Source organism: Piliocolobus tephrosceles, chromosome X, assembly GCF_002776525.5.
Source record: "Piliocolobus tephrosceles isolate RC106 chromosome X, ASM277652v3, whole genome shotgun sequence".
NCBI lineage: Eukaryota > Metazoa > Chordata > Mammalia > Primates > Cercopithecidae > Piliocolobus > Piliocolobus tephrosceles.
Window position 1 is genome coordinate 88,288,003 of NC_045455.1, and position 21,953 is coordinate 88,309,955.

General features: G+C 37.8%; 1 protein-coding gene across 3 annotated transcripts in view; it reads left to right on the plus strand.

Annotated features, from left to right (window-relative positions):
* The window catches only part of LNX2 (ligand of numb-protein X 2), a 74,533-nt gene that overhangs the window by 19,389 nt on the left and 33,191 nt on the right, over positions 1-21,953 (plus strand). For all 3 annotated transcript variants that reach the window (XM_023208735.3, XM_023208734.3, XM_023208733.3), the window contains one exon: positions 18,822-19,329. In XM_023208735.3, the coding sequence (XP_023064503.1) occupies positions 18,923-19,329 (407 nt within the window). In that variant the 5' untranslated portion in view covers positions 18,822-18,922. The remainder of the gene's footprint in view (positions 1-18,821; positions 19,330-21,953) is intronic.

A 21,953-nucleotide genomic window follows, 5' to 3' on the forward strand; every position in this document is an offset into this window, starting at 1 on the left:
CGCCTGGCCTAATATAGACTTAAGATTCGCACATTTTACTTGGTGTGGTGGTACATGCCTATAATCCCAGCTACTTGGGAGGCTGAGGTAGGATGATTGCTTGAGTCCTGGGCAACATGGCAAAATGCAGACTTAAAAAAAAAAAAAAAAGTTTTGCACAGTTTTTTTGTGTGTTTAAATTCCACCTCAAAAGCCAAATGTAAACAAATGGGGAGCTTCAGTTGATATGCATTCTGTCATATTTAGAAGTGTACTGACTTCTGCATTTACTTTGAAGATCATGAAGTGATAAAACAGGGAAGGATGAGGAGATATGTGACAAAGCACATATAGTTAAATCTTAATGGTAGACTTGTAAAATACAAGTGTTTACCCTGAAAATGTTGAACTTTTCAGTGTGTTTGAAAATGTTCATAGTAAATTGTTGGGAAGGTCAGGTGCAGTGGTTCAACATGCCTATAATCCTAGCTACTCGGGAAGCTGAGGTGGGAGGATCGCTTGAGCCCGGGAGTTCAAGACTACAGTGAGCTATGATTATAGCACTACACTCCACCCTACATGACAGAACTGAGACCCTGTCTCTAAAAATAAAAATTTTAAAAATTTTTTGGGAAAATATTAGTAATAGAACTTTTCATTGTCCTTGCATGATACATTATTTTACAAACTTTATTTTGTTTCTCTTTGCTTCAATGATATTTATGAGCTTGTGGCTGCCAATTTTTGAGAACTTAACTATACTGTTAATTACACCAAATCATAGCCTTATTTGAGGAGTTAGAATTTGGAGAAGTATCATTCTAGTTTATTAATGTGGTTGTCTTTCTTTGGGGCTATTGTCAGTTTACTCAGCAATGTCTGCAGATAGAGTGATATAAATCATGTGGCTTCTGTGGAATTGCATCACATGTTGCTTATATAATGCCTTTCTTGTTTTTTCTTTAATGATGGGGAGGAGGGAGGGAACAGTTAAGACTTTCTTAATTTCAGGTTCTGCTGAATGTGGACTTTGAAATTAGATGAACTAGAGTTTGAATCCCATTCCAATCACTGATAGCCTAGTTTTTTTTTAATCCCTTGGATCCCCATTTTTCTCATCTATAAAATGGTAATAGTGATGGTAACTACTTCATAGGGTTTGTTGGAAAGATTAAATGAAATACTGCTTGTAAAGCAATTAGTAGAATGTCCAGCATGTAGTAATAGCGAATAAATTGAGCTGTGAAGGAATCAGTCACTGAAAATGGACTTTATAAGACTCTTCCAGATTGTTTGAGTATCAACTGAAGCAGTCAAGTAATATGCTTAAAGGAAGATAAGCCATACATCAGGCTTATCAGTGTTAAGCCACTTTATTTAGTCTGTGTGATTCTGGGAAGGTTGACTTGAGGCCTTGTTGCAGAAGTGACCCAGTTCTGGCCCATTAAAGCGTCACATGTCCCTGGCTACCGTGATTGGTTCAGTGTAGCCGATGACCAAGCCAGCCATTAGAAATAGGAAGATATAATTCTGGGGCATTTGTTGGCAATATTGTGGAAGCAGAACATGGGGTCTAGCACTGTGCCCCTAAAACTGCTGGGAACTAGCTGCCACATGAAGCCTGAGAATGAACCCAATCTAGAGGAAGCAGGGTTGGGAGAAAGCCCCGAGTCAGTCACACGAATCTTATTTTTTACTTAAGCCACTTTCAGTCAGGGTTTCCATCATTTGCAGCTGAAAGAATTCTACACACAGTTGCTCACCTAATATGTTATATATTAACGCTTCCTACTGATTTCTTTACTTACTGAGTGATTCTGCAGTTATGTTTCTGTACCGTATATGTTTTGCATGTATAGTGGTTAGATTTTATATTCTTTGAGGAAACGACTTAACTCCTGATGTGATGCTTTTCATCCCCATTGGAATATCTGTACCCGTGTTGTCCAAAACAAGACACTAGCCTTTTGCTGACATTGGGTTTGAAATGTGGCTAGTCCCAACTGAAAAGTGATGTGAGTGTAAAATGTACACTGGATTTCAGAAACCTAATACGACCAAAGAATGGGATCGTTTTGTGTCATTGGCTAGGAAATGTCTTTGTAGTAGACTAAGCTCTGTGAGCTCTCCAAAGTAACCCTATCCTCCGATGCAGTGCCTGGCATGCAGCAGATAACCAACACGTATTTGTTGAATGAGTCATGAATTTTCTGGTACGTAGCTGATGTGCCTGTTATGTGCCATGCTGGTTAACTGATAGGGGAAAACAAGATAAAGTGGTTTTAAAAAATGTATTATTCTTTACTCTTAGGTTTTCTTCATCTAGGCTGTTTCCATGGAAACAGCAACCAAAAGATTTTCAGGATTGGCGTAATACTCTTTGGGTGATATTTGCTGCCATTGTTAGCCAAGACCCACAAGTTTAAATATTTAGATGTATGTTTCTTAAGTTTGAGATCCAAAGTGTAAAAGTTTGATGTGAGAGAAAGTTGCTGAATATTTGCCTTTTTGGGGTGCCTTTGAAATTCGTCCCTTCCATTAAAATAATCTGGAGGAAAGTAAAAGAGTTGCCAAAGTACAGGTGCTATTCTGTTCTTACAAAATACCTTTGTTGTTGCTTGTTTTTTACTTTACATTGTCTATCCCTAACTTACTTCCTAATTACAGCTTTGTAAATATGGATCGCTAATTGACCTTTACCTGGTTAGAACATTCGTATATTGTCTGTAACATAAGTGAATTTCTTTTGCTAGAATCATAAGTTCAGATTGCAATGAGGATGCTAGTAGATAAAGATAGAGGTAGTTATATCCCAAATTATTCAGATCACGTAGAGCCATTGGCAAGAAAAACCAAGTGGGATTCCAGATCTTGAGGCACTAATTTACAAAGTGGTGGTCAGTCGCCTTAGAAGACAGTGTTGTCCCAATGAGTAAACAAAGGCACCTTTTGGTATCTGTATCTTAAAGCCCTAGGAGAAAAGCTTCAAGCTTGGTTAAAACATTTCTGTATAGACCCTTTTGTATACAAAGGTTGCATTCAAAGCACTGTACAAATTTTGTGTGCCATGACAAATGTAAGTGAATGTTTTCCAAGCAGCTTTGAGAGAGATTGATGGGCAACTCAGAATTTGAGATGCTATTCAGTTTTATGTTCATTCAAATTGATTTTGATATCTGAACACAGAAGCATATAATTATTTGAATTTTATGGATATAAAAAGTAGTGTCAATTTTGAAGCCTCCATTTTATTACAGTAAAAATTAAAAGTGAAAATACAAAATTGTGGCAAATTTTTTGTGTGACTAAGAAATGAGGTCCATCTAGCATTTTGGCCCCCATGTAGATGGCAATATATGTTTTCTTCTGGAAAGTTAACGATAGAGGGTAACTTACCCTTGGATCTGTCATTCACTTGTTTATGTAAACATATGTATGTGTATATGTACATGTATGTGTATGTATGTACTGTGTATGTATAGGTATGTATATATTTCGGTCTGTGCGGCCTGCTCATATTTACTATACTTTAAGTACTAGGTACAGCTTATGCTTTAAAATTAAAGCTCTGGAATCAGACTGCCTGATTTGAATCATGTTTCCATCCCTTATTAGCTTTAGATCTTGGGCCTTACTCTCAGTTTCCTCATCTGAAAAGTGGAGAGGAATGTGAGAATAGTATCCAACTCAGGGTTATCTTAAGGATTAAATCTGTTAATTCTCCATCTTGGTTGATACTGTGCCTGATATCAAGTAAGTTCTAAATAAATGATAGCTATTATAGTTCCGTCTCCAAATCTATTCCCTTTATATGTCAAAATTGACCCCATGGGTTAATCCCTGTTTAATTTAGACTGTGTATGATTTTGTGACTTCGGTCTCATCCCCTTTTGTTTAATAAAAATCCTAATATTCTGTCCTTGTCCTGTGTTCTTGTTTTTTCACTTCTAATTTTAGAGGCCTAGGTCTCAACCTTTTTCTAGCTGCACTGTTTTTCTTTAGGTAATTGGACTTTGATGTTTCAGCCAGATGTGGGCTGTAGGTGTTGATCATGTCTTTTTTTTTTTAAACAGTGCTGAGACCCTTACCCGCTCCGACCCCTAAGTGATGTGCTGGAATGAGCTGGAAGAAGCTTTGTAGATTGTTTAGCACAGTGCCCCAGTTTTTCAAAGCAGAAGGTTAGGGCCTGAGGCTGCAGCTCCTGCTGATGATGGACATTTGTTGTAAATTGAAAGACATTTTATTTCTCAACAGTACAGTTTATAGAGTAAAATAGTAAATGGATTATTAAGTTTTGGCTTTTGGAGATACCAGGAAATTCTTATATTTATGAGAAACTACTTTTGAATTGTAGGGAATATAGGTATATTTAATGGGAAATATGAAGAAAGTTCCCTTGTAATTCTCTTTTCTTTGATATGTCTATGCTTTCTTACCCTCTTGCTTCTTTCTCTCTTTTAAAACTTTTATATACTAAAATGTTGCTCAAAGCCATTCCTCCTTTGACTGTTCATAGGGATTACCTTAGTTCAGGCTCTCATTACCAGTCATCTTGGTCACTGCAGTAACTTTCTGTTTTACCCCGCCTTCATTATTGCCATAACTCTGCTGCCAGAGTTGCCTACCCAGACACATGGATCTAGTCACATCATTTCTTAATTCAGGAACCCTCTCATTCTCTCTGTACCTAGTGCAGCCCCCAGACCCTCTTTTCTGTCCATCCACCGCCTTGCACGCATATACCCACATAGAGTGCATCAACTATTCCTGAAATACCAATTTTTAAAGCTGTTGTTCCTTGTTCCCCATAATTGCCCATTGAGAGTCCTCCTATTGTTTCTGAGCCAGTGTACTTCTCCCAAGAAACTTTTCCAAATTACTGCAATAGAAATTACTCTTTTCCCCATACTTGCATAACACTTTGCTTCTTTTATTCCACTTGACCCAGATATCCTTATATTGGATGTCTGCCTCTCCTATATGTCATAGCAGGACTTGTAAACTGCTGTGTTTCTCAAAGTATTGGCCTGTTTGAGTGCCATTTTTATTGTGAAATTAGGCAGATAGATTTCAATGAAGTTGGCCATCCACAAAAGGACAGATTGATTTCTGATAAGCATAGGCCTTAGAGGTTTTTCTCTCTAGAAGTAATCTATTGATAAAGAAGTTTATGATTGAGACTAGAGAAAACAGGGAGGCTAACGTAAGCCTTATTTTTTTTTTTTTTTTTTTTTTTGAGGGGAAAATGCCTACTTAGTGAAAGGCAACCTTCAGAAGCACTTTCTATTAGACACTTACGCAGGTGGGTTAAAGTTTACATAGAGACATCTAACTGTATGTTATGACATTGGGGGTAAACTGAGAAAACCTCTTTGTTAAGTTAACTCTATTCAATTATATTTCCTTGGCAGTGTCTTAAAGAGTCATTCCTTTAATGTTTAGCTTTGTCTTATTGTGTACAAATGTCCTTAGACAAAGGTATATTTTCATAAATCATATGCAGATCACTTGAGATTTTCTTACAGATTTTGTGAAAGATTTTGTTTGGAAAACATGGGTGAGAGTAAAGAACGTAATATTGAAACAGGAAGGGAAGAATGAAGAAAAAGAGATAAAAAGTTAAGAAAATAAAATTTGTGAAATGGAATTGGTTTAGGGTTGGCCGTATGTGTATGTTTAACATACACCTCCATGGGATCTTTTCCTGTTCACCATCTTTTCTGTTATAATTTGTTTTAGAAATAACGGTGATTTGGCTTTGTTAAAAACAAAGTTTATCATGATAAATAACGAATCTGTAAACAATTATAATTTAATACTGTATATTTACATCTCACTCAACTGTGAATGGTGCCATGTACAGTTTTGTGTGTATACATTTTGATGGATTTTAACTTTTTATAGTTTGTGTATGTCTTATGGTAGTAAATGACAAAATGTGCATATATTTTATGCATTCTTGACATACCTTTTTCTTAATTTTTTCAATATCTCTAGGCTATACTGTTCATCTGTGAGTTTTTTCAAATTGTCACGAATCTCCAAATAATTTTCTAATAAATTCATTGAAAAAAATCCACATATGTGTGAACCCATGCAGTTCAAGCCTGTGTTATTCAAAGGTCAGCTATACATGCAAAAGATGGTTGAGCACCATAGATACTTGTGTTTAATACCCTGCACTGAGGCCACCTACTTGTTCCTTTTCTGAGCCTCAGTGTTGGCTTCCTCTTAGCATATGGTTTCCAATAAGTTTGAGTATCTGAATACTCAGCCTACAGCAGATTAGCAGCAACAACTCTTAAGTATGTTGTTGGGGGGCAGGGAGAAAAGAGGATGAAGTAACAAGTGGCAGATACCATTAGGGGAGGTGGCAGAGAAACTAAAAAGTGGAGGATACTATCCAGGTACGAGAGACAGACTAACAAACATTGGAAACAGAGAGACTCGAATGGTTTAAATGAATGGTTTGAAGTGACAGCTGGCTAGGACACAGGGTTTTTGGGTTTGCGGGTGGACATAGAGACAGATATGATAGAGTCTTAGTTATTTGTTAAGAGATCACCTTTTGTGATGAGGAAGTGAAACTAGAGGCAATTAGAAGATAATTGGGAAGTAACAGGAACCTGAGTTAGAACAGAGGTAGTGGGAATAAGAATTCTAGAGACAAAATTGGTAGGATTGGTAAGGCAGGTAAAAGTTGAGGACTCATTTGTTCATTCATATTCCCTTTCCTCAGGTTTATTATTAACCACATACTCATGTCAGGCATGGGGGTATAGAGATGAATAACTAAGACTTGGTTTCTGTCTTTTAACAGCCGTTCAGTCTGTAGGGAAGACACATGCAAACAAGTGATTGCAAACCACTGCAGTGAGGCGCACGATAACTGTGATAAGTGGCGGTGGAAGGGACATAGTGAGAGCTTGTGTTTGGGTGGATTGGGAAGAGCTTCACAGCAGAGTTCGCCTGAGCTGGCCAGTAAATGGGTGGGGGTTCTGCAGGAAATGCCCTGGGTTCCAAAGTAGGAAAGGACATTCCAGGCAGGGAAGAGGATGCTGTGGTCAGGAAGTTGTAAATAATTTGGTGTGGCCAAAGCACAAATGTGTAGACTTGTGTCAGAAAGTGAAACTAGAGTCGGATCTGGGAAGGTTTGATTGCAAGGTTGAAGAATTTGGCTTTAATTTTGTAGAAGCAGTTGGGGACTACAGAAGAGTATTTAGGCAGGGAAAATAGTATCATTGCTTTTTGGATACTAGTGTTGTGACGGAAGGTAGGGCAGAAAAAAGACTGGAAAACCTTTTGAGTTTGCTAAAAGAGTAGATGCAACAAATAACTGAGAGTGGTGGTGGGAATGGAAGAAAGGGGAGGCCACATTCTGGAGGTGGAATCAAGGGGAACTTGGTGCCTAGGAATGGAAAATGAGGCAGGGAGTGAGAAAGAGAAACAGGGGATCCTCTGGTTCTAGTTATGGGACACTGGGAATATAGACGTGCTGTAAGGAAGCAGATCATTTAGAGGGAAATAAAGACCCAGTGTTTGAACACAAGTGTGAGGCAGATATACTTTAACAACTGGGAGAAAAATAAAGTTAGATCTATTCTCATACTGCATACTAACCAGAATAAAGTGATGATAAAAAATTTTTTATTATACGAACAAACTACACAAATGAAGAAAATAGCCGCAAATCTTTATCTCATCATTATGAAGAAGAGGATAAGAGTGGTGGAAGAACTCTTCAAAGGGGAAAATGGGTGGATTCAATTACATGAAAACTGACAGCGTCTTTATGCTGGTAGACAACTAAAAGGTGAACAGGAGGCTTGGGAGAGGTGATTGTAATAATGTGATAAAGGGTTGCTGTTTTAATATATTGAGTTCAAATCAATTGATAAAAACAGTACAATTCAATAAGAACTGGGGCTAAGGTTATAAACAGACACTTCACAAGATAACTAAGGATAATAATCGTATGTTTAATTTAGCTGGACTAAAAAAATGAAATATTTTCAACTATAAAATTTACAAAAAAAGAAAATCAGGCTTAGAACAATTTTGAAAAAGCACATTTATACATTGCTAGTGGGAATTCAAATTTTGTTCACCATTTTGGAGGGCAGTTTGGTAATGTAAATCTGAAGACTTCTTTTCACTTTGGCCCAACAATTTGACTTTTTTGGGGTTTGTCTAAAGGAAGTAATTGGACAGCTGTTACAAAAGAGTGATAGATAGGATGAGAACCAGAACAAGAATGGTATAATTTCAGCCAGCAGGCTGGGCGTGGTGACTCACACCTGTAATCCCAGCACTTTGGGAGGCGGAGGTGGGCAGATCACTTGAGGTCAGGAGTTTGAAACCAGCCTGACCAACAAGGCGAAACCTTGTCCCTACTTAAAAAAAAAAAAACAGGCGTGGTGGCAGGCGCCTGTAATCCCAGCTACTCAGGAGGCTGAGACAAGAGAATCGTTTGAACCCGGGAGGCGGAGGTTACGGTGAGCCAAGATTGCACCATTGCACTCCAGCCTAGGCAACAAGAGTGAAACGTCATCTCAAAAAAAAAAAAAAAAGTTTCAGGCAGCAGAGAGTTTCAAGTAGAGACGTCAGTGATATTGAAGAGAGATAAAGTAGTGTGTGGGTCTGAGACGAGCCATTAGGTTTAGCAGTTAGACATTCATAACCACAGTGAAACTAGTCTCATGGCTGATGGAGGTAGAAGCCCTTTTAGGTAAGGAGTTGACAACTGCAGCATGGTATTTTTCAAAACTGTTGGAAGTGAAATGGAGGTGAGGGAAAGGGTAACCATTGTAGAAGAATGATGTGTTTTTATTTTTAAAGTTGATAAGACATGAATGTTTTTGTACACAATGGGGAGAAAGTTAGAGATTGAAGGAAGATGAGATAAATGACAAAGGCTTCCAAAGGGATGAGCCCAGGTGGAGGAGAAACTAGCTTTTGGAAAGGAGAGGGAGAGATATGACAAAAGAAGAAAGGAATTAAGGATGTAGATAGATGCAAATCATAAACCTGTAAACATGGGGGTGAAAAATGTTTTGTTAATGGGGTGGAATGGTGTCACCTCTGATTGTCCACTTCCTACCAAAATACAAGATTTCCCCTTTTCATATAGCATATTTTCTCAAAAGAATTGTCTATACTCTTAACTCCTCCCTTCCAGTTCTCACTTGAACTCATTCCAGTGTCTCCACCAAAACTCTATTAAGGTCACCAATGAATTCATGCTTCTAAATCCAGTGCTTAATTCTCAGTCCTAATCTTATTTTACTTGCTTACAGGATTTGACACAGTTGATTATTTCTTCCTCCTTGGAACACTTTATCTCTTTCTCCATACAATACTCTCCTAATTTTCTTCCAGTCACGATGACCACTCCTCTCTGCCTGGTCCTCTTCATCCCTCAGAAAGGTGCCAAGGCAGAGTCCTGAATCAGCCCTTCTCTTGGCTGCTTACACTCATCCTCACTCTTTTAGGGATCTTTTTCAGTCTGATGACTTTTCATACCATCTTTACACCAGCGTCTCCTAATTTATATCATCTTCCCAGTCCTTGTCTTTGTACTGGACCTGTGTGTGCAACTGTTTATTCAGTGTCTCTTCTTAGCAATCTAACAGGCAGTCCAAATTTTACATATTCCAACCTAAGCATACCCGTTAAACCCGCTCTCTTACAGACTTGTGCATTTCAGTTATGCTAACCCCATCTTTCCAGTTGCTCAGATCAAAAATCTTGGTGTCAGCATTCTCAGCAAACTATCGCAAGAACAGAAAACCAAACACCTCATGTTTTCACTCATAAGTGGGAATTGAAAAACGAGAACACCTGGACACAGGAAGGGGAACATCACACACCGGGCCTGTTGTGGGGTTGGGGGACAGGGGAGGGACAGCATTAGGAGATACACATAATGTAAATGATGAGTTAATGGGTGCAGCACACCAACATGGCACATGTATACATATATAACAAACCTGCACGTTGTACACATGTACCCTAGAACTTAAAGTATAATAATAATAATAAAAAGAAATCTTGGTGTCACCCTTGACTTCTCCCCCTCCCATCAGCCCATGAACACGTTTTATTAATCAGCAAACTGTATTGGTTCTACCTTCAGAATATATCCAAACTTGAGTAATTTCTCACTATCTCGACTATGACCATCATGTCCAGTCTACCACCATCTGTGGCTCAGAATATTTCAGTAGGCTTTTAATTGCTCCTGCCTCTGACCCCTTCAGATTATTTTCAGCATAGCCAATGATCTGTTAAAATCTGACTCAGAGTAAAAACCAAAGTTTTTAAGGCCCTACAAGATTTAGTAAGCCCAGTTACCATTCTGATGTCTTGTCTTCTCTGAGCTTTCTTCGTTTTATCTGTGCTTGCCTCCTTACTGTTCTTTGAACACACCAGGGACATTCTCGCCTCAGGGCCATTGTACCTATCGTTTCATTTTTCTGTAACAAACATTTTTACACCAGATACCTGCATGGCTTTCTAGTTACACTTCTTTTTGGTTTTAAATTCAAATGCCACCTTCTCAGTGAGTTCTTCCTTGATCATGCTGTTTAAAATAGCTGTCCTTTGACTTCCCTACCTTGCTTTCTTTTGCTCTGTAAAACTTTTCAGCATCTAAAATACTGCATTTCATTTCTTCTTGTATATTGTCTATCCTCCACACTCCATCCTCTCCCCCATCCCACCCACACGTTAACTTCACAAGGGCAGGGATTTTTGACTGTCCAGTGAACACTGTGGCTCCTCTCATACCTGTCATCCTTCGACTTTTATGTATTATGTGACACTTGTGAATTTGGGGCATTATCCAATAATTACAAATTGCCCCAACTTGGCTGGGTGCAGTGGCTCACGCCTATAATCTCAGCACTTTGGGAGGCTGAGGAGGGCGGGTCACGAGGTCAGGAGATGGAAACCATCCTGGCTGACACGGTGAAACCCTGTCTTAGAAAAAATTAGCCGGGCGTGGTGGCGGGCGCCTGTAGTCCCAGCTACTCAGGAAGCTGAGGCAGGAGAATGGCGTGAACCCGGGAGGCGGAGCGAGCTTGCAGTGAGCTGAGATCGCACCACTGGACTCCACCCTGGGCCACAGAATAAGACTCCATCTCACAAAAAAAAAAAAAAGAAAGAAAGAAAGAAATTGCCCCAGCTCAGCTGGCTGGTAAAGAGTGTTGCTGTTGAAGAAAGCCCACATGTTGGAGGTGCTGGAGAAGTCTTTCTTTTTGGAGTAAAGTTCTTTCCACAACGGTCTTTTCTTATTAGCAGAGGTTCATCTAGATGTTATTGGAAAGGTTTAGCGTGATATTTAATATATGTCCTTTTTGAAATAATTTTATGTAATTCTGTTTCCAAATTAAGGTAACACGATTTAGTGTAACTTTGAAAGTATAACTTTAGTATAACTGTCTCGGTGTAGGAATTAGGCAGGTAACCCAGTTTGCTTTTTGCCTTCATCCTTTTGCACTAAAAAAACCTTTTTCATCATGGCTTAGGAGAATTTCAAAATTAGGAGAACAAAAGGTGAAGGGCATTTAAGATTTTAAATTTTCTATTAGCCACAATTTGACCTCCCTTATATAGAGTATTTAAAAGATTAAACTTATCAAGAAAAAAAAAAGAGCAAATACTGAGACTAAAAGGTAAATATACCAGTGTTTTGTTATATATAAACAGATACAGAATCATGTTTTAGAGCTAAATTCAAACTCCCTCTGTGTGTGTGATTAATTACTGTTTAAGCAAAGCCAATAGATTATAGTTATAGCCAGTAGTTTATAGAATAAAATTTATGTGAAGCTCCCATATGATATGGTAAATATTTCTATGCAGCTAAATACCCAGATACACTTCTTCCAGTAGGAAAAGGCTCTGGGGAAAGAACTTTATTCCAGGAAAGACAGACTCCTATAGCAAGGCTCAATCAAGCATTTTTCCATTTTCAGTTTTTGCTTTTCCAAAAAAATTGTTGGTTATTGACTAGTACTTCTTGTGAAAGAAGGGTTTTAGAACTCTTCAGTGCTCTGTATCAGTCATTTTCCTCCGTTTCTTTCATTGAATCCACAAGGTCAAAACTATTTTCACAATGCGTTTCTCACTCTTGTTTGCACAAATGTCTAGTAGAATTTTCCAGACCTCACATGTGAGCTCATGACAGATTAAAAACAGAAACATATATGAGACTCCAGATTTACAAAAATGTAAAATAATATATTTCTTCTCACTATGTTTTTTGTTTTGAAAAAAGTTGTTTTCCATAAAAATGTTAACCTACTGGGTTTTTTTTTATTAACATGGATATTTGAATTTTTATTACTAATGTAATAAATACAGACTGATAAAAGCTGTTTGGGAACTTCAGTAATTTTTAAATTAAACTTTTTATTTTGAGATAATTGTAGATTCACTTAGGGTTGTAAGAAGAAATAATACAGAGAGATCCCATGTACCCTTTATCCAGTTTCCCCCAATAGTAGCATTTTGCAGAACTATAATACAGTATCACACCTAGGATATTGGCATTGATACAATTTCCATTGTCACATAGCCCCTTGCATTGCCCTGTTATTTGCCCCAACCCTTCTTGATCCTTGGCAACCACTAATCCATTTCTATAATTTTGTCATTTCAAGAATGTTGTGTACATGGAACAATATACAGTATGCAGCTTTTTAGCATTGGCTTTTTTCGCTCATAATTTTCTGGAGATTCACAGAGGTTGTTGTTTATATTAATAGTTCATTCCTTTTTATTGCTGAGTAAAATTCTGTGGTATAGATGTGCCACAGTTTGTTTACCCATTCATCAGTGGAAGTACATCTGAGTTGTTTTGTAGTTTCTGGCTATTACAAATAAAAGTTGTTAGAAACATTCGTGCACAAGTTTTTGTGTGAATGTAAGTTTTCACCTCTCTGGGATAAATGTTTAAAGGTGCAGTTGCTGGATTATATGGTAGTTGTGTGAGCTTTTTAAGGAAACTGCCAAACTTGTCCAGAGTGGATAAAAGGATTCTGAAGTCAAACAAGTTTGACAGCACTGCTTTATACAAAAGCAGCTATCAAAGCTGATATGTGACATATACAATGAGAGAATTTTCTTGTGTTGATACCAAGTAAGGAAACTTTTTTCCCTTACCGCTTTGAAGATTAAAGGGAGTATTACCTTATTCTTTGTGCATTTGTAAATTAATGGGCTGGGTTCGTATGTTGATTCCTTTGAAGTGCCACAAATGCACATTATTTCCTCATATATCAGTATAGTTATACATATCAGGACTCTTTTGCATTTCAAGATCATGTATGATCCTGAGAACAATCTTTTAAATGCCTAGTATGTCCTAAGAATTGGGAATACAAAAGATTAAAAAGACTATTTTTACCCTCAAAGAGGAGGGGAGGCAGATGAGCAAACATGCACTGTAGGAATTGCTGAAGGGAAAATATGTGCAAAGGGCAGCAGGAACAGAAGGGAAGGGGGAGCACTCAAGAGTAGGAGGAGGCAGAATTTGAGCTGAAGCTAAGGAATGAGGAAGATGGACCAGGAGGACTCGAGAGGGAGGGTATTCTTAGACCCCTGGTACCGATGAGTTAAGGGAACCACATCTGTTTCCTGTCTAACCTTTGGTGGTAACTCTTAGCTCATCATGTTTTTCCCTGGGCTGGATCTCTTAGGTTAGGGCCAGTGAAGACCCTTTAAATCTGAGTCAGGAGTAACATTAAGAGAAATGAACTGAGTAAGACATAGTTTTGGAGTATGCAAACTGATGGTGGAAAACCATAGTTCTTTCCGAGAGTCTTTTGGATATTAAACCAGGAAGATCAAGCATGTCAATCTTAACTGGAATTAGGTGGTAAACTGTCTTCCTATTGCACTGGCTATTTTTCAAGATATTATTTTAAATGTGTTGTAATAATCCCACCCAAGCTAACAGCTTCCTTCTCTTTACTATTCCAGCAATACTGTTAAACAGATTATACAGTTAGAAAAGATGCGCATTATGCTACACGTTGTATTTTAGGAAATGTTTGAGACATTTAACTTGTACTTTAATATTTCACACTGTTCACAGATATATAGTATCTGAACTCAAGCGTATATGAACGTGGGCATATCTTCCTGTATACATAGATGTAGTTTTGTTACCTAAACTTGCTAAGAGAAAGCATTATTGTCACCCAGTTGGTTATTCAACATTTATTGAGCTCCTCCCCTGTGGGAGGCTCACTTAGAGCTGATAGTTCAGTGAGGGACCCCGGTGTGAGAGTAGTGTAAGGCAGTACAGCCAACTTGCACACAGAGCAGAAAGAGAAAGATCTGCCTGAACTGGCAGAAGAGGGGTGGAATTGGGACTTAGAGAAGTGAGGTCAGGATGCCTTTCTCCTTGCAAAACTCATACTCTAAAGCTTTCATGGAATATCTTTCCTATTGTGTTATTTTAAAGCCAGAAGGAACTGGGTTTATCTTCCTTCTTTCTTACTAAGTAACTATATGGTATATGGCTTTGCACAAATAATAAAATCTGTCTGAACATTTGATTCTCTATTTTTAATAATAGATAACACATTGCGCCTATGATTTGCTGGATACAGCAGTATATATGTGTATATATATACACGTGTATATATATCTGAACTTATAGATGTTTTATATAGACATATATTGCCTTATATATAATTACATATAAGTATATACTTACATAATATATATACTTACATATTATATGTAAGTATACATATATGTGTTTATATACTTATATATACATAGATACATATATGTGTTTATATACATATGTGTATGTATATACTTATATATACATATATTATGTACTTATATATACACATGTGTGTATATACTTATATGTGCATATATACATATATGTGCTTATATATACACGTACATACATATATGTGCTTATATTACAGATATGTGCTTATATACACGTATGCATGTATGCTTATATATACACATATATACTTATATATACTTATATACATATATAATTATGTAAGTCAACATAAAGAATAAGTTTATATACATACTTATTCTTTATGTTGACTCTTTGAGATAGACCACTGTTACTAAGTGGGAACATGTTAATTTTCCTCATGAAAAGTGTTTTGATAAAATGAAAATAAAGAACTGAAGTTATTTAGAGATTTAGAAAGTAGCTAAAATATAATCGTCTTAAATACTTTCTTAGTCATCATGTGGGAAGCTAGAATTGTATTTTTCTTGAGGAAAAGAAAAATTAGAATAAACAGTATCACAAAGAGGAGTTAAAAATAAGTGAATATTCTTGCTAATTGGTAGTTCTTGTTAATTGGGTAGGAAACAAGAATCTGCAGAAATTCAGTATTAAAATACCTAGCTTGAACCCGACTGTCTGGCTGAGATACATGATGTTTCCTTAATCTCATGCACTTAGCTCTGGCATATTAAAAGGTATGATGCTCAAAAGGAGAAGAGCATGAATTATAAAATGCGAGAAATGTTTGGTTTATTGATGTTGGTATTGATAGGAGTTTACAGGCTGCTAGTATTATTATTTTTTAAATTTTTTTTAATTTTTATATTTATTTGTTTTTTTTGAGATGGAGTCTTGCTCTGTTGCTCAGGCTGGAGTGCAGTGGTGCGATCTCGGCTCACTGCAAGGTCCGCCTCCCGAGTTCATGCCATTCTCCTGCCTCGGCCTCCCGAGTAGCTGGGACTACAGGCACCCGCCACCATGCCCGGCTGATTTTTTTTTGTATTTTTAGTAGAGACAGGGTTTCACTGTATTAGCCAGAATGGTCTCGATCTCCTGACCTCATGATCCCCCCACCTCGGCCTCCCAAAGTGCTGGGATTACAGGCATGAGCCACCGCGCCTGGCCCTTTTTTTTTTCTTTTTCCTGAGACCAAGTCTTGCTCTGTCACCCAACTGGAGTGCAGTGGCATGATCTCTGTTCACGACAACCTCTGCCACCTCCTAGTCTCAAGCAGTTCTCCTGCGTCAGCCTTCTAAGTAGTTGGGACTACAGCCACCCACCACCACGGCCAGCTAATTTTTATATTTTTAGTAGCAATGGGGTTTCACCATGTTGGCCAGGCTAGTCTCGAACTCCTGAGCTCAAGTGATCTACCCGCCTCACCCTCCTAAAGTGCTGAGATTACAGGCGTGAGCCACCATGCCCAGCCTTGCTAGTATTATTTTATTAGTTCTTCAAAACACAATTTATCTGAGGCCACCTGTCCCGCCTGAATCCTATGCCACCACCTCCTAATTTATGGCAGTTGTTAAATCTGTTAAAACATTAATGTTGTTTTTCTTTTAAAATTTTTATTTATATAGAGACAGGATCTCACTTCGTTGCCCAGGCTGGAGTGCAGTGATGCAATCTTGGCTCACTGCAGCCTGAAAGTCCTGGGCTCAAGCAATCCTCCTGCCTCAGCCTCCCGAGTAACTGAGATTACAGGCATGCGCCACCATGCCTGGCTAATTTTCTTACTTTTTGTAGAGACAGGGTCTCACCATGTTGCCAGGCTGGTCTCAAACTCCTGGGCTCAAGGGATCTTCCCACCTCGGCGTCCTGAGTAGCTGGGACTGCAGGCGCATGCCACCATGCCTAACTACTTTTTTTTTTTTTCTGTAGAGACAGGGTCCTACATATTGCCCAGGCTAGTCTCGAACTCCTGACTCAAGCAGTCCTCCCACCTCAGCCTCCCAAAGTGCTGGCATTACAGCTTTGAGCCTCTGCACCTGGCCTACTTTAACGTTGTTTTTCCAATGAATACTTTAAATAAATAAGGAAATACATATATGTGATTGGAGAATTTTGTTATTGAAATAGAAATGCTAGTAGCCTTAACATGGAATCCTACTCTTAAGGTTCTTGTGGCAGGCACACTAAGTTCTAGAATTCCCCTCCCCTAAGTGTGTTTTCTTTGCCACACAGTTTTATCTGCTTCATATTCCCTGAATGTGCTATCTACCCTCAAGCTCCTGCAACTTAGCTGATGCTTTTTTTCACCCAAGATGCCCTTGTCCGTTTTTTCTCTCTGGCTGATACTTCCTGTCACAACTCAGCAGTCCCATGGTTTTTTTCCCTTTTGAAATTATTTCCGGCCACAAAGCCAGAGTTAGATGCCAATTCTTTTCATGTGTCTCCATATTCACATAACACCCTGTGCATAACTTTCTTAGAGTACTTACTAAATTGAATTTTAATGATGGGTTTTAACTGTCCTCTCCCTACCTCTTCTCTCTCGATGTTCAATGTTTGGTACATTCTAGAGGCTCTTCTTATGTAAATATTTACAGAAGAAGAAATACAGAGCTACTGCCTTTGGAGTTGAATATTAAATCCCTGATCCTTCAGCAGCAGGAAGATGGAAACCATTAGGTGAGGGGAGCATTCCTGGCTAGGCTCGCACTACCCTGGAGGAGGCTGTTGTAAGAGTTATATTGGAGGGCCGGGTGTGGTGTCTTAAACCTGTAATCCCAGCACTTTGGGAGGCCAAGTCGGGTGGATCACCTGAGGTAAGGAGTTTGAGACCTGCCTGGCCAATATGGTGAAACCCCATCTCTACTAATAATACAAAAATTAGTCAGGTGTGGTGGCAGTCACCTGTAATCCCAGCTGCTCGGAGGCAGGAGAATAGCTTGAACCTGGGAGGCAGAGGTTGTAGTGAGCCAAGATGGTGCCACTGCACTCCAGCCTGGGCAACAGATCAAACTTAAAAAAAAAGATGCACACACACACACACATACTGCTGCTCTGAGTAAGCAAGCCCAAATCGAAGTACAGAATACTATGAGGTGAAATTGAAATGTATAACATATCTTATTTCTTTAATTGAATTTTGGCAGGTTTTTTTCTTTTAGTGGAATAAAATAGTATTGTACTTTTCAACGTTTGCACTGTTATTTATATATGCTATGCAGCTGTATCTTTCTATAATCTGTTATATATGGAGAGAGTATTCAAATCATACATATTTTGAAATTCATTTTTTCCCATAGTGCTGAGCAAAGGTCATTTATTATTATTATACTCTAAGTTCTAGGATACATGTGCAGAACGTGCAGGTTTGTTACATAGGTATGACAAGTGCCATGGTGGTTTGCTGCACCCATCAACCCGTCATCTACATTAGGTATTACTCCTAATGCTATCCCTCCGCTAGCCCCCCATCCCCTGACAGGCCCCAGTGTGTGATGTTCCCCTCCCTGTGTCCATGTGTTCTCACTGTTCAGCTCCCACTTACGAGTGAGAAAATGTGGTGTTTGGTTTTCTGTTCCTGTGTTCGTTGATTCTGCATTATCCTTGAAACTACATTTCAAAGACACAGTCTTTGGTATTGTACTGTAAATGCATAAACTCAATCAGAAGCAAAGAAGCATGTCTAGGATGACATGCAAATGTATTATATACCTCAAACAGCATTACTATTAGCACTATTAATTGGCTTTAAAACTACCATTGAACAGTGACATATTTGGGGATGTCAGTCAGTAAAACAAATCAGTTGTTTCTTATGTCACACTATATAATATATGGTGTCTTTACCTTTCATCAAAAGTTGTTTTTTTTTATCAAGAACTTGACAGTGGGGTCCAGGCACAGTGGCTCACACCAGTAATCCTAGCACTTTGGGAGGGCTGATTGCTTGAGTCCAGGAGTTCAAGACCACCTTATGACTCATTTATTACCTGATTGAACCTTTAATTTTTTTCTAGAGAAAGCTAACCAGTGATATTATATTGATAGTTTTAACCTACCTTGATTGATATAAATTACCTTTCTTAATGTGTTTGTTTTACTTATCTAGAAAAACACACCTTGATGTTAGTCAGATACAACACTGTTGTGTTAAAGGAAACCAAGCCTGAAGTGGAAGTCTAACACATGAGGATGCAGAATTGATTCAAAATGGGAACAACAAGTGATGAGATGTCGTCTGTGGAACAGACCTCCTCTTCTTCTCTAAACCCCCTGTGTTTTGAATGTGGCCAACAGCACTGGACAAGAGAAAACCACTTATACAACTACCAGAACGAAGTGGATGATGACCTAGTCTGCCATATTTGCCTTCAGCCTCTGCTGCAGCCACTAGACACACCCTGTGGACATACATTCTGCTACAAGTGCCTCAGAAACTTTTTACAAGAGAAAGATTTCTGTCCATTGGACCGGAAAAGACTTCATTTTAAGTTGTGCAAGAAGTCTAGTATTCTAGTTCATAAACTCCTAGACAAATTGTTAGTTTTATGTCCATTTTCTTCAGTGTGCAAAGATGTAATGCAACGCTGTGATCTGGAGGCACATCTCAAAAACAGGTAAGCAAAACATAGGAAAGAAGTAACTCCAGATTGTATAAAAAGGTGGTTGAAATGAACATAAAAACTTGTTTAAAACGAAACAAACCAAAGCACTAGTAAGTAAATTGGCAAATCAAGTACAGAAGAGATACAATAAATAAGCTGTATGGAACAGTATTTAACATTATTTATCAAAAACATGAATATAAAAACTACAGTGAGGAAGTGCTATTTTATACCTGTTAATATTTCTGCTGCTGTAATATGAAACCAATATATTCAAATGGATGACAGGATATTATGATAGATTCTTTTTATAAGGCAATTTGGCAGTTTGTTTGTAAAAACTGTATAAGTGTATATCTTTTATCTAGCATATTATCCTAAGGAAATAATCTAAAAGAAGGAAAAATTGTATGTAAATATGTTCAGTGCAACATTGTGCATAGTTTGGTAAATTGGAATCTATTATTTAAAAGTGGGGAAGGGTTAAAAAATACTATGCACATAAACTCAGTGGGATATTATGCAGCCAATAAAAATAATTTTGTTGCAATATGGGAATAAATACGTGATTTTATTTGCTAAGATCTTGTGAAGATTCTGGGTTCAGGGACTAGACTAAACAAGAACTAGGAGTTGGAAAACTAAATATTTAGTGGGGATTTCTGTTCTAATAAAAGCTTTTTAAAAGGTTAAGTAATTTATTTAGCTGTTTGGTGAGTTTTATGTTTTGATTTTGGTGAAAGACTTGATCTTTTAACTTAGGAAGAGTTATAGTATACGTCATTTGTGTAGAATCACATAAAATGGCAGAAATAAATACTGATTTCTAAATTTCAAGTTCAGCCAGTTGTACAGTATAAATCTGCAGTAATCTCGAGTGCTGTGAAAAACAATGCATACTACATCATACTGGACTTAGATGTAAGAGTGTAAGTCTGATATAGAATGGCTTGCTGTTACACTCACACATAAAATCATAGACTTGAAGGAGATTATCTAATCCCCCTCATTTTATGAATAAGGAGACTGAGTCACAAAAATTTAGAGTTAGCTAATGCTGTAGTTAGACTCAAGCTTTACTGTTCTTATTTACTATTCTACTATTCTAATAAAAAGTTTCATTTATGTGCACATGAAATACACATTCAATCTGTATCAACAAATTGTTGATATTTATTTCTAAACATCAAATTTAATTAAGACATGAGAAACAAGGGAGAAAACGAAGATGTTATTAAAATGTTAGAAACATTTAGATTTATAGAGTGCTTAAATCTAAACTGTGCTGTCTAAAACTTGGAGGTAAGATAGAGTAGGATAGACAGACTTTTGAAAATGCGTGTAATAATGTAACGTTACATTTTTTTATATCTTCTGTAACCAGCAAGCATAGAATCTGAACATGATGGCAGAGGCCTCCTGGAAACTGATACTGGTCTTTTGAATATACTAGTCTGAGTCAGGACTAGTTACGGCTGAAGAATATTTCAGGCTGCTGCTTTCAGTAGAACTGTTCTTTTCAGGATATAGGCTTCTTTTCTAACTTTTATAAACATCAGTTATGAGATGTTAGAGGAACTGAGGGAAGTGTCAGTTCAGTTACTTATGACTTTGAGAGCTGAAAGATAACAGTTTCACAGATTTTTAGGAATATTCCTTTAATTAACATGCGTTCAAGAATTTAATTTGCAATGGAAGTATTGCTAGTGTTTCTTATCAAACCATTTATAATGTGAATGTTAAAAACCTTGGGAATTGCCGACTGCCCTTTCATTTACATGTTAGTAAAGGCTAAGCAGTTATATCCAGTTGAAGGTTTCATTTTCCAGGTGTGCTTATTAATATCGAAGTTACCAATTTTATCATTTCCAAAGTATCTTACGCCTGTAGTATGAAAGATACAATGAAAAGATGGATGATTGGAAAGTGGTGGTTTGCCTGATACAGACAGCTAAGAGTGATTATTGAGTATATAAATGTAAAAAAATTATAAAATGTAATATGATTTTTATATGCCATTTGAACAGATAGTGATGAACAGCCTGACCTTTCTCTATTCTCTTGAATAAGAATATTGAAATTAAGGTAGAAATGTATATTATACAACATTCAATCCTAAATAATGTAGTTCATTTGTTTATTCAGCAAATATTGATAATCTGCTGTGTGCCAGATGCTTTTCTAGGTGTTGGGTAGTCTCTGCAAGTTAGAATCTAATGCTGGGTTGTAGATTTCTTTAGAAACAGAACCATGTCTTTAGTCTTTCAGTTTATTTGCCCAAAGTTGACAGTCATCTCATGTTAGTCCAATTAAATTGTTGATCTATGTTGCAGTTATTCATTGCTGAGAAACTAACCACCCCAGACATACTGACATAAAACAACAAGCATTTGTTGATTATGTGAGTCAGGATGCAGACAGGATGCAACAGGGATGGCTTGTCTCTGCTATCTCTATGTGTGCCACAGCTGAGAAAGAGCCATAAGCCAGGGACTGCAAGAGTTGTAACTGGAGAGTCTACTTCCAAGATGGTTTCTTCATTCACATTTCTGGCACCTTGATGGGAACGACTCGGTGTGTGAGACTTGTCAGCTGGAGGGGCTACAGGTAGCCCCTCCAGCATGACAGTCTCGGGG